The sequence below is a fragment of the Symphalangus syndactylus genome, chromosome 6 (genome assembly GCF_028878055.3).
Source record: "Symphalangus syndactylus isolate Jambi chromosome 6, NHGRI_mSymSyn1-v2.1_pri, whole genome shotgun sequence".
Lineage (NCBI taxonomy): Eukaryota > Metazoa > Chordata > Mammalia > Primates > Hylobatidae > Symphalangus > Symphalangus syndactylus.
In genome coordinates, this window is record NC_072428.2 from 89,492,953 (window position 1) to 89,505,313 (window position 12,361).

Here is a 12,361-nt window from a genome sequence, read left to right on the forward strand (position 1 = left end):
AAATTGACAAATGGGATCTAATTAAACTAAAGAGTTTCTGCACAGCAAAAGAAACTACCATCAGAGTGAACAGGCAACCTACAAAATGGGAGAAAATTTTCGCAGCTTACTCATCTGACAAAGGGCTAATATCCAGAATCTACAATGAACTCAAACAAATTTACAAGAAAAAAACAAACAACCCCATCAAAAAGTGGGTGAAGGACATGAACAGACACTTCTCAAAAGAAGACAGTTTAAAAGCTTCTTAAGGCTGAATCCTTGGTGCCTGGCATATAATAAGTGCTTAGTAAATATTTGTTGAATAAAGGCTGAATGAGTGGATAAATGGATAATTATTGGGCCATATAGCTCAATGTTTTTACCTTATTCTTTATGTTTCCAAAACTATAAATTACTTGCTTACCCCAAACATGATATGTTCTCTCATGCCTTGGTAACTTACACATATTTATAAAAAACGTGTAAGTTATCAAGGCATGAGAGAACATAGCATGTTTGCTGTGTTTCCTGCCTCTCTATTCAGTTAACATGGAATCTATTCATTTATTTAGCAAATATTTTTTGCGTGCCTGTTATGTGTTGGGCATGGTGCCAGGAACTAGGAATACAGCAGTTACTAATACAGATAACGTTCCTGACCTCATGCGGCTGCTATTGTATTAGGGAGATGATAGATATTGATGACTACTATAAAGGAAAGAAAGTGATGCTATAGAAGGTAAATGGAGGATGGAGAGAGGTGCAATTTAAACAGACACTCCAGGAGGCTTCTTTGTGGAGGAGATATTGATGCTAAGACTTCATAGTTGAGAAAAAAAAGCAACCTTGGAAGGAAGAAGGAAATCTTCGTCACAGGAAAAGGAAAGAGACTGTGTGCAAAAGCCCTGAGGCAGCAAACATTAAACAGCTCCTTTGATATAAACCTAACTTTTTGCTGCCTAGCTCCTAGTTTTTAAAATTGAGTCCTCTATCCACAATGATCTCTTACCAAAATACAAAAGTAGAGGAAAGGCTGAGTTTTCAAACACCTTCTCTAAGTGTCATGATCCTTCAGGCTAACTTAAGTCTTCCTATATGCTCACATTTTACCTTGTATATTAGAATATTTTTTACATAATATTATAGTAACTTGTTTGTTTTTTTCACTACAAGACAGAATGTTCTTCGAAGATAGGGACCATATCTTTTCATCTTTGTGCTAGTAGACCTAGCACAGTGTCTAGTACATAGAACGCAAACAATAATTGTTTGAGTAAAAGAATGTAGAAAGATTTAAGAAAATAGGCAAGAATCATAGCATCAGAACTACAGTAACTTCCAATCTTCTTGCAGTTTCTTTTCATTCAAGAGAATATGTCTAAACCTTGATCAAAATCTTCTATGGCTAATGAATGTTTTACTAAAACTCTAAAATCTTTTAAATTTCCCAGTTTCTCAAAGTCAGTGTGTAAATTATTTTACTCTAGTTTGCATGGAGACAATTTTAAAAGAGTGTTTTTTCTCTGTAGTCCTTGAGCAGCCATTTGACCAAATAAATTTTATTTTATAATCAATAAAAGTCAAAAGAATACCTTTTGAAGAGGTATAAATGGGTGATCCCATTTATACCTCTAAATGTTAATCTCAATGAACATTTTGGAGGATATTTTTAAGATTATTCATTTGATGTTTTCTTAAAGGATGTTTGATGTAGGTGGACAGAGATCTGAGAGAAAGAAGTGGATTCACTGCTTTGAAGGCGTTACATGCATTATATTTTGTGCCGCACTTAGTGCCTATGACATGGTCCTCGTGGAAGATGAAGAAGTGGTAAGTCTAAAAGAAAAACAAAGCCAGGGTTAAGAGTAATCTTTGTGCTTTTCAGTAGTACTACCACATTGCCCAACTCATGAAGGTTTGCCAAAGATTTATGTTAGTTCCAGATCCTTGTTCATGATGCTCAATATTCACATTTTGCAAATAATAATCCTACGCATTCTCATTTCTGATACCTAACAGAATAGAATGCATGAAAGCCTTCACCTGTTCAACAGTATCTGTAATCACAAGTATTTTTCAACAACCTCCATTGTCCTGTTCCTCAACAAAAAAGATATCTTTCAAGAAAAGGTAACCAAGGTGCATCTTAGTATCTGCTTTCCAGAATACACCGGTAAGATTCTTTTCTTTTAGTTCCTTAGAAATAAATTTTTGTATAAACATATATTTCCTATCTGGATCTTGGCATTTAGTACTTATGAGGATGAGGCTTATGATCATTTTTGAGTCATCTTTATGATCCAAACTGGAAAAAAAATCTTACGAATAAAGAACCCTCTCTACATTGTCCACATTAAAGCAAAACCCAAATAAAATAAATTGGAAGGGGTTAGATGGACCAGGGTTGCTACTCTATAGACTTTATCAAATGACATTGGAACCCAAATTGTCTTCAAAATTATAACAGGAATGCAAATCTTATTCAAAATTGGAATTTTAAATGTATGTCCTACTGAAACCTTGTAATTCTATAGTAGATCTCAGAGGCTCTTCAATGTCTGAGTTGTTTCTAGAGATACAGCATGAATGAATTTGAGAATGAATAATGACATCTTCATTTTCTGGTTTTCGTGGATCCTGGAATTTTAGTGCTAATCCTGTTAGTCAGCGATTGTAAATGTGAAATCCCACAGAAGGGCTGTTTCTCCTTCAGAAAGAATTTTTTTTTTTTTGTAAATAGTTGGATATTCCATTGGTAATAAAATTACATAAGAAGAAAATTTATTTTACTTTTTTGAGATGGAGTCTCACTCTGTCGCTCAGGCTGTAGCCTTTGCCTCGTTATTCAAACGATTCTCCTGCTTCAGCTTCCCGAGTAGCTGGGACCACTGGTGCACGCCACCATGCCCAGTTAATTTTCGTATTTTCAGTAGCGATGGGGTTTCACCATGTTTTCCAAGGCTGGTCTTGAACTCTTGACTTCAAGTGATCTGTCCACCCTGGCCTCCCAAAGTGCTGGGATTACAGGTGTGAGCCATTGCACCCAGCCATATTTATGATTTAAACAAAAATACAAATCCAGTTTTACCACTTAGGTGCATAAGGTTGCCCAGATGTTACTAGGAGCATGGCATTTTATCAAAACAAATACTTACATTGGTCAACCTACAATTAGGGATTATATCTTTTTTTCTGTAATTACAAATATTTATAATATATGCATACATTTATCATGTGATTAAATATAATAATATATTTTGCATATTACAAATAATATTCAAATATTTGAATATTACTAATTAAATATAAACTCATAATTAAAGGTTTTATATATATAACAGGACTTATTTCTTAGAGCAGTTTCTAGTGTACAGAGAAATGAAATGTTTCAACAGAAAGTACAAAGAGTTCCCATGTACTTTCTTTCCCGTCCCCTCCTACAGTTTCTCTATTATTAGAGAAGTGCTTTGGTGTGGTACATTTGTTGCAATTGATGAATTGTATTGATGAATTTATATTAACACATCTTACATAACTAAAGTCCATCTTTTTTTTTTTTTTTTTTCTTGAGACAGAGTCTCACTCTGTCGCCCAGGCTGGAGTACAGTGGCGTGATCTCAGCTCCCTGCTACATCTGCCTCCTGGGCTCAAGCTATTCTTCTGCCTCGGCCTCCTGAGTAGCTGGGATTACAGGTGCACACCACCACGCCCAGCTAATTTTCTGTATTTTTAGTAGAGACAGGATTTCACCATGTTGGCCAGGCTGGTCTTGAACTCCTGACCTCAGATGATCCACCCACTCTCCCAAAGTGTTAGGATTACAGGTGTGAGCCACCATGCCCTGCCAAGTCCATCATTTAATTAGGGTTCACTCTTTATGTTGCACTGTTCTATGTGTTTTGCCACATGCAGGTCATGTATCCAGCATTACAGTATTATACAGAACAGCTTCACTGCCTTAAAAATCCCCTGTGTTCCCCCATTCATGCCTCCTCCCTCCTCACACTCCTGGCAACCACTGATCTTTTTATTGTTTTTATCCTTTTGCCTTTTCCAGAATGTAATATAACTGGAATCATATAACATGGAGCATTTTCTTACTGTCTTCTTTCATTTAGCAATATGCATTTAAGTTTCCTCCATGTCTTTTTATGGATTGATAGCTAATTTTTTTTATTTCTAAATTAATATTCTGTTCCTTAAATGAACCACAGTTTATCCTTTCAGCTACAGAAGGACATCTTGGTTCCTCTCAATTTTTGGCAATTATGGAAAAAGATGCTATAAACATCCATGTGCAGGCTTCTGTGTAGACATAAGTTTCTAGGTAAATGCCTAGAAGTGTGATTGCTGGATTGGATGGTAAGACTATCTTTAGCTTTGTAGGAAACTGCCAAATTGCCTTTCAAAGTGACTGCACTATTTTGCATTTCCACAAGCAATTAACTTCTATAACTCCATGCACTTACCAGAATTTGGTATTGCCAATTGTTTTGGATTTTAGCCATGTTATGTGGCTTTAAAGCTTGTCCCTCATGGAATTTTGTTTCTAGTTACAATAAAGTAGGAAACAAAGACTTATCTCTTTAGAAAGTCTTTATGCTACTGCTCTATCCTGTGTCAAGTCCCCATAAAGCATATTCTGTTATAAAGCCCATCAACAGGTCATTTTTAGTAGTCCTGTATTTTTTAGCCTACTTGCTTTATTTCTGCCTTTTCCCAACTGATTCATTGTACATCCTGCTATTGGACGGAAGTTTCTCAAGCAGAGTCTTCATTATATTACTGCTATATAACACATCAGTCAAGAGTACCTCTCTATAGCCTTTTATATCTCATCCTAACTCCTTTATTTTGTTAGTAACATAGTCTATAATCTAGCCCATAACATCTATTCTACTTGATTTCCTACAATTCCTCTACAAAAATCTTTCATTTCTATCGAAGTAGATTCTTCAAAGCTCAATCTGTTTCCCGACCCTACCCTCAAGTCTAGTGGTACAATTCTCACTTTCACTTTTTTGTTTTCACTTACTTTTCTCTATTGTAGCTACCCCTCAAAGTCTAGCTCAAATACCATCTCCTTCCGCGCCCTAGTCATCTACCTTTTCCATTCTTTTTCTCTTTTAATTTGTATAAAAACACCCATACCCATACCCATACCCACAAACACACACATAGTATTTCATGTATACGTGTTTGTATCACTCACTTTGTTTTATAAATATTTTGGGATTTCTACTGTATTGTGAGCTTTTTGATGCAAAGTCTACCTTTTAGCCACCAGGAGCTCCCAAAGGGGTGAGCATAGTTCCCAGCACCCTGATAATTGACCCTTGCCTTTATGATTTTGCAATACTTAGTATATCAAAGTAAAATCCTAAAACTTGCTGGTATTATTTATAGCCTATTCTTTGTAACATACGATTAATCTTTATCTCTTTAAATATTTTGTTTAACAAGGGCCAAATACATTTGAAGATGCAGGAAACTACATCAAGAACCAGTTTCTAGACCTGAATTTAAAAAAAGAAGATAAGGAAATTTATTCCCACATGACCTGTGCTACTGATACGCAAAATGTCAAGTTTGTGTTTGATGCAGTTACAGATATAATAATCAAAGAGAATCTAAAAGACTGTGGTCTTTTCTAATCAACCATTTTCTCTTCCACTCTTGCTCATGTATGCTCTTCAAAATATAAAAGAAAAGGTGCTGTGTGATGTGTTTAGTTTGAATAGACATTAACTTATCTAGACGTATAACTAGCATTGTAAAGCAAAAAGTTTTCCCACAAAAATATTTATGTATTATCATCTATATCTGGATCAGTTTAAATTTCTTTGGAATATGGGGAATGGGAGTGCCTTTGATGTCCTTATATTTAAAAATTAATATATTTTGGTAACTGTAACAGTACATATCAATGACACTGAATTTTCTTGGAAATAAACTTCCACATGTGGCCTATTTTTAGTCATAGAATAATGAAAAAATATGGAATAATATTATTTCCACTAGCCAGATTTTGAGAGGCATTCATTTTTGTTGATAATGTAACCATGCCAGTACTGTAGAGACTTTTTTTTTTTTTTTTTTTTAAGAGACAGGGTCTCATTGGGTTGCCCAGACTGGAGAACAGTGGCACAATCATAGCTCACTATGGCTTCTAACTCCTCAGCTCAAGCAATCCTCTCACCACAACCTCCTGAGTAGCTAGGTCTACACGTGCATGCCACCATGCCCAGCTAAGTTTTTTGTTTTTTTGTGAGGTTTTTTTATAGTAACAGTGTCTCACTATGTTGCCCAGCCTGTCTTGAACTCCTGGCCTCAGGTGATCCTCTCTTCTCGGCCTCCCAAAGCCCTGGAATTACAGGCATGAGCCACGGCTCTTGGCCTGGAAAGTCTATTTTAAAAGGGCATGAGGCATTTATTAGTCAATTACCCCTCTATTAGGCAGTTGCAAATGAAATGTTCTCTATACATTTCTTTGTTAATAGGAAATTACATTTGCAAAATAAATATATTCAATTTTATGTCCTACATTATTTTCTTTAAAAAAATCATTAATGCTGAATTTACTCTTGGAGTTGAAAATTTCAATAATTTATTTATTTATTTGCACTACCCTGGTTGAAGAGAGGGGGAAGTATATGGTCAAATACACAATATAAGGCTTTATAAGTGAATAATAGTTTTTAATGGAACGCCCATTCCCCACATTTTATTCCAGATTGGCATGGAACATGATTACAACTGATGACCACATGGGCTTTGGGATGATAACTCTGGACTTCAAGAGAGAAAAATAATTTGATGTTTTAGCGCTCATGTATTTTGTGTTTTGTGAATAAGAAGTGGGAAGGAAGAACACGTAGATTTTTAGAAGATATATGTTGAGCTCCTCCATTGGAGGTATGGGTATGGGTATGATCCATTCTAACTATCATATTTTATTCTAATGGTCAAAGTCTACTTTTTAAAAAACCAAGTTGGTGCTTTACAAACTAAATCATGTTATTTATGAAGATTACAGGTGATTTTTTTTCTTTTCATAAATTGTCTACCGTTTGCAATACTTTATTTATTTATTTATTTTGAGACAGGTTCTCACTCTCTTGCTCAGACTGGAGACCAGTGGCCCAATCTCAGCTCACTGAAACCTGTGCCTCCCAGGCTCAAGGGATTCTCCCGCCTCAGCCTCCCAAGTAGCTGGGATTATATGTGAATGCCATTACTGTCCAGCTTATTTTTGTATTTTTAGTAGAGACAAGGTTTCACTATGTTGATTAGACCGGTCTCAAACTGCTGACCTCAAATGATCCACCCGCCTCGGCCTTCCAAAGTGCTGGGATTACAGGCATGAGCCACCATGCCTGGCCCTGCAAAACATACTTTTAAAGCATGTCTGGGCTGGGAGCGGTGGCTTATGCCTATAATCCCAGCACTTTGGGAGGCCAAGGCCGGTGGATCACGAGGTCAAGAGATCAAGACCATCCTGACCAACATGGTGAAACCCTATCTCTACTAAAAATACAAAAATTAGCTGGGTGTGGTGGCATGCACCTGTAGTCCCAGCTACTCGGGAGGCTGAGGTAGGAGAATTGCTTGAACCCAGGAGGTAGAGGTTTCGTGAACTGAGATCACACCACTGCACTCCAGCCTGGGCAACAGAGTGAGACTCTATCTAAAAAAAAAGCATATCTCACTATCATTTATCCTTCTATACTTCTGGAAAATGATATATAGTCAGAACATTAGGTCAGCTTATTAGATTTATAATGACTCTTAAAAATATTTAATTAAATTCTTATAAGCTAGGTGAGTTGCAGGGAACATAAGTTAAACAATTTGCCAAACTGTGGTTTAGGTGGATTTAGATAATTCTGTCTCTCAGTGTTGCTACTTCATTTTTCTATGACATGTTTTCCTTCTAAACACATAAAGATAATAATAACTCAATGAATAATCTTCACTAAAGTGCCTGTGGCTTTTTTTCCCGAAAACACAAAGCAATTATCAACAAATACAGTCAAATTTTTGAAATTATATTAAAAAATTAATTTGAAATTCCAAGATATCAAGCACACATGAAAAAAAGCATGAGCAATCATTTAGTTCAGGCATTCCATAAAGTTTTCTAGCTAAGAATCACTATCTGTATGACAACCATCCAACATTTTGCTAGAAGACGTTCAATATTATGAGATTTTAAATAAATATTACAAATATTATATTTCATTCATCGCTTTGTCTTTCCTCCCTTCCCACTCTACTTCAACCTGTTTTCTTCCATAAGTGTGAAGAGACTCTTCCATAAAGGAAAATATATCATTTGAAATGTTACTGACTTAAGTTTAGGATTCATTTTTTAGACAACATAGGTGGAAAGGGTGGGGTCAGAAATGGTTCAATTTGCCTTTCGAAAGTACATAACTCTTGACCCCGTGATCTGCCCACCTCAGCCTCCCAAAGTGCTGGGATTACAGGATTACAGGTGTGAACCACCACGTATCTACTAAAAATACAAAAATTAGCTGGGTGTGGTGGTGCATGCCTGTAGTCCCAGCTGCTTGGGAGGCTGAGGCAGGAGAATCAGTTGAACCTGGAAGGTGGAGGTTGCAGTGAGCCGAGATCATGCCACTGCACTCCAGCCTGGCAACAGAGCGAGACACCATCTCAAACAAACAAAGTACATAACTCATTTTGCCCTGTGCACAAAGTGACAGGCATAAATATTTACTTCTGAAATATTGTTCTCTGAGAACATTAAACAGTACGTTAAATGACCAAAATGAAAATAGAAGTTATCTTGAATTATTTTTAAAAAAGAAAACTGTTAAATTCCTCCCAATATTATGATTTCACTTAAAGAAGTTTTCTTCATCATCACAAATATTGCCATGCTAAATAATGAATTCTAATTAAGAAAAGAGAATTTTTAGTAAAGAAAAAAATTAAATAGATGTTTGTATTAATTCTTTAATGATTGCAACCTTTAAAATGTAATTATTTCAGATTTCACTTTTAAAATTTTAATATAAAAAGTTAGAGTAGAAGCACAGCATTTGGGGCTAGTTTTTAAATACAACAAAATAAAATACGGAAAAGTTTTATTCTACCCTGAAGAAACTTCCACTGAGAACAGTAATGTTGGTTAAAATGAAAACATGCATTTCAAGCTGAGCCTCAGGCTTCTATCTGTGCAGTCGGTGCCCTTGCTTTTTGCAGTTGCTGCTCAGTCACATGCTCAAACAAACAAACAAAAGTGAATGCCACTCAAACTCGCTCAAACATGATTATAATGCCAACACACAGCACTACCTCAGGAACAAGATGTGGGCTTATATACAATGGGGTCATTAACAACCAACTCTCACAGCGATTTCCCAGAAGCATCAAATGGCCAATAGGTTAGACTTTGCATCCTGGGATTAGTGACTAGTGAGTTAAATAAAGATATACGTTTGTGTCAAAATATGGAAGTGGCCGGGAGTGGTGGCTCACGCCTGCAATCCCAGCACTTTGGAAGGCCGAGGCAGGCAGATCACCTGAGGTCAGGAGTTCCAGACCAGCCTGACCAATATGGCAAAACCCCATCTCTACTAAAAATACAAAAAAATTAGTCGGGCATGGTGACACACACCTGTAATTCCAGCTACTTGGGAGGCTGAGGCAGGAAAATCACTTGAACCCTGGAGGTAGAGGTTGCAGTGAGCCAAGATTGCACCACTGCACTCCAGCCTGGGTGACAGAGTGAGACTCTGTCTCAAAAAAAAAAAAAAAAAAAATATATATATATATATATATATAAATACACACACACACACACACACACACACACATTAGGGAAGCAATCAACTCCACAAAGATGCTATATGGAAAAGGGGTTTCAAATTCTGTGGAATCACCAACATTGACTATGAATATCCAATATCCTATTGGTTAAAAAAAATTATGAACAAATATACTCTTAATAACAGACTTAATAATAGTTTTATTAAAATATCACATAAATAGCAAACTATTTTCTCAGGCCATAGGCCTGTCCTAATACCAATTTCCTACCGGATACGCCTTCTTATTTACTTACAAAATGTATTTTTAAACACTTGCAGAGAATAACTTAGGCTTGACTTAACCAAATACTTTAGAGGTGAGGAAAAATACATCTTTTGTGTTGATTTATGTGTCTTTACTATGTTATACACTTCAGAATTAGTAGACCCATGGGTCAAAATGTATGAGTACTAAAAATAATATGATTGTAAGAATTATGGAAGAAACTGAGAATCCTCTATCTTAGAAAAACTTTAAAAACAGGAGAAACAACTCTCTGGCATGGAGTAAATATTAACAAGATAATACTAATACAACCAATTGAAGCCCCCTTTCCATTAATGCCTTTCTGACGTTCTTACAAACCAATCTATAGCCACATGGGGGCACACTTACATCACAGGTTTTTCCCTTCAACTATTAAAAACAATACATCTAGATGACCAATAACTTTAGTGAAACAAATAATAAAATCTTGTTAAGAATCATAATATATTTTTTGCCTTTAACTCAGTAGTATATGATAACATTCTCAAAACATAATATGTAATATTTTAGTCAAGTTTATGATTAACAAAGCTAGTGAAGCTGCTCCAAATTTGTAGAGTGTTACACAGATATATGGTTCTTTTCAGGATCTTCTTACTTTTTTGGTCATTTTCTAACTGCTGTTTTAGTCTAAGTAATTATTACTTTTGTAAAGTGTGTCTTTCAGTTCATCTGTATTGTGCTTAAAATCGTGATTTGCTCACAGAGACTAGTAGGAGAAATATAATTTGATGCCTGACAACTGTGTTTTGTGAGTTGTAATCAATTGACTGCTTATTAATGTATATCTTTTCAGCAAATCAAAGTGAAATCCCATTCTGCTAAAACATTAACCATTCCATTATTCTGTTTATTATAACTTTTTCCCAACGACCACTCCACCAAATCAAGAGGAAAATGAGTGCTCTGTGACATTTTTCTTTATCACCACCGCTGCAACCAGCACATTTTTTCATTAATAATAGCACCGTTTTTATTTTAAGCCACATTTGTCACACTAGTTAAGTGATCAATAGAGTCAAATGAAAGAAAAAGGAAATAAAAAGACCCTAATTTAATTCATGGGGGACAGTAGTGGCCTTCTAATTATTACACCTTTCAGATAAGGAAAAATATATGAGACACAGGCAAAGCCAGTATTTTATGTGAAAGACATTTATATTTTCTAAAGTCGTCAGATTGGAACAAAACCAAGCACACATATGTGATTGAAAATATTTTTTTTCAAAGTATACTGCTGTAAGTTTTCTCCTCTGAAAGAGAAAAATGATCAAGTATTAATTACTTTACAATATCAAAATTAATGGAGAATACTTACATTCAATACATTAAAAGCCTTACCTGGGAGAAAAGAACTAGATGATTGTGCTTAGAGTTAGCATAAGAAAGTTTATCATATAAAGCACCCTATCGAATGCCAAAGAAAAAGATAATCTGGGCTACAGTCATCTTATTCATTAAAAGTCTGAATAATTTATTACACTTAAAATATTGGTATACAAGTGTACATTTATATAAAGCACAAGGTAGGTGAGATAATTTACCAGCAAAAGAAACAATTTCACTTCCTCAGGAGTTAGAGGTCCATGAGTCTGTCAGTCCACCTGAATCCACAAATGCTTAGCCTCTATTCAAGAAATAATCACTTAACATTTTTATTCCCACATATGGTGTGCACTACAATGATACATGTGGCAGAATAGCATAATCGTCTACACTTTTGGAAACAAAAGGCAGAGAATTGTATAATAAAAACGTACATAGGCCAGGTGCAATGGCACACACCTGTAATCCCAGAACTTTGGGAGGCCGAGGCGGGAGGATTGCATGGGCCCAGGAGTTCAAGATGAGCCTGGGCAACATAGTAAGACACTGTCTCTATTAAAAACACAAAAACTTAGCAGAGCATGTTGGAATGTGCCTGTTGTCTTCAGCTACTTGGGAGGCTGAGGTAGGAGGATAGCTTGAGGCCAGGAGTTTGAGGTAGCAGTAAGCTATGATAGTGCCACTGCACTCCAGCCTGGGAGACAGAGTGAGACTCTGTCTTAAAAATAAATAAATAAATAAATAAATAAATAAACAAACAAATAAATAAAAGTATATAAAAACAGACACAAATGCTTATTTCATCTTCACAATTGTGTTCCTTTTCATATTTAAAAAAGAACAAATAATACAGTGACAGGGTTCAGGACATGTACCCCAAAATGTAGCACTTTGGCATTTGAGAAGACAGCTTAAATAGAAAGGTCTCTGTGACTTTGTCTCACCA

The 12,361-nt window shown here is 35.7% G+C and overlaps 1 protein-coding gene across 1 annotated transcript in view; it reads left to right on the forward strand.

Moving 5' to 3' along the window:
• Positions 1-5,672, forward strand: part of GNAT3 (G protein subunit alpha transducin 3) — a 54,110-nt gene extending 48,438 nt beyond the window's left edge. The window contains exons 6-8 of the mRNA XM_055281409.1: positions 1,683-1,812; positions 2,002-2,155; positions 5,446-5,672. Of these exons, the coding sequence (XP_055137384.1) occupies positions 1,683-1,812; positions 2,002-2,155; positions 5,446-5,636 (475 nt within the window). The 3' untranslated portion in view covers positions 5,637-5,672. The remainder of the gene's footprint in view (positions 1-1,682; positions 1,813-2,001; positions 2,156-5,445) is intronic.
• Positions 5,673-12,361: the final 6,689 nt, after the last annotated feature.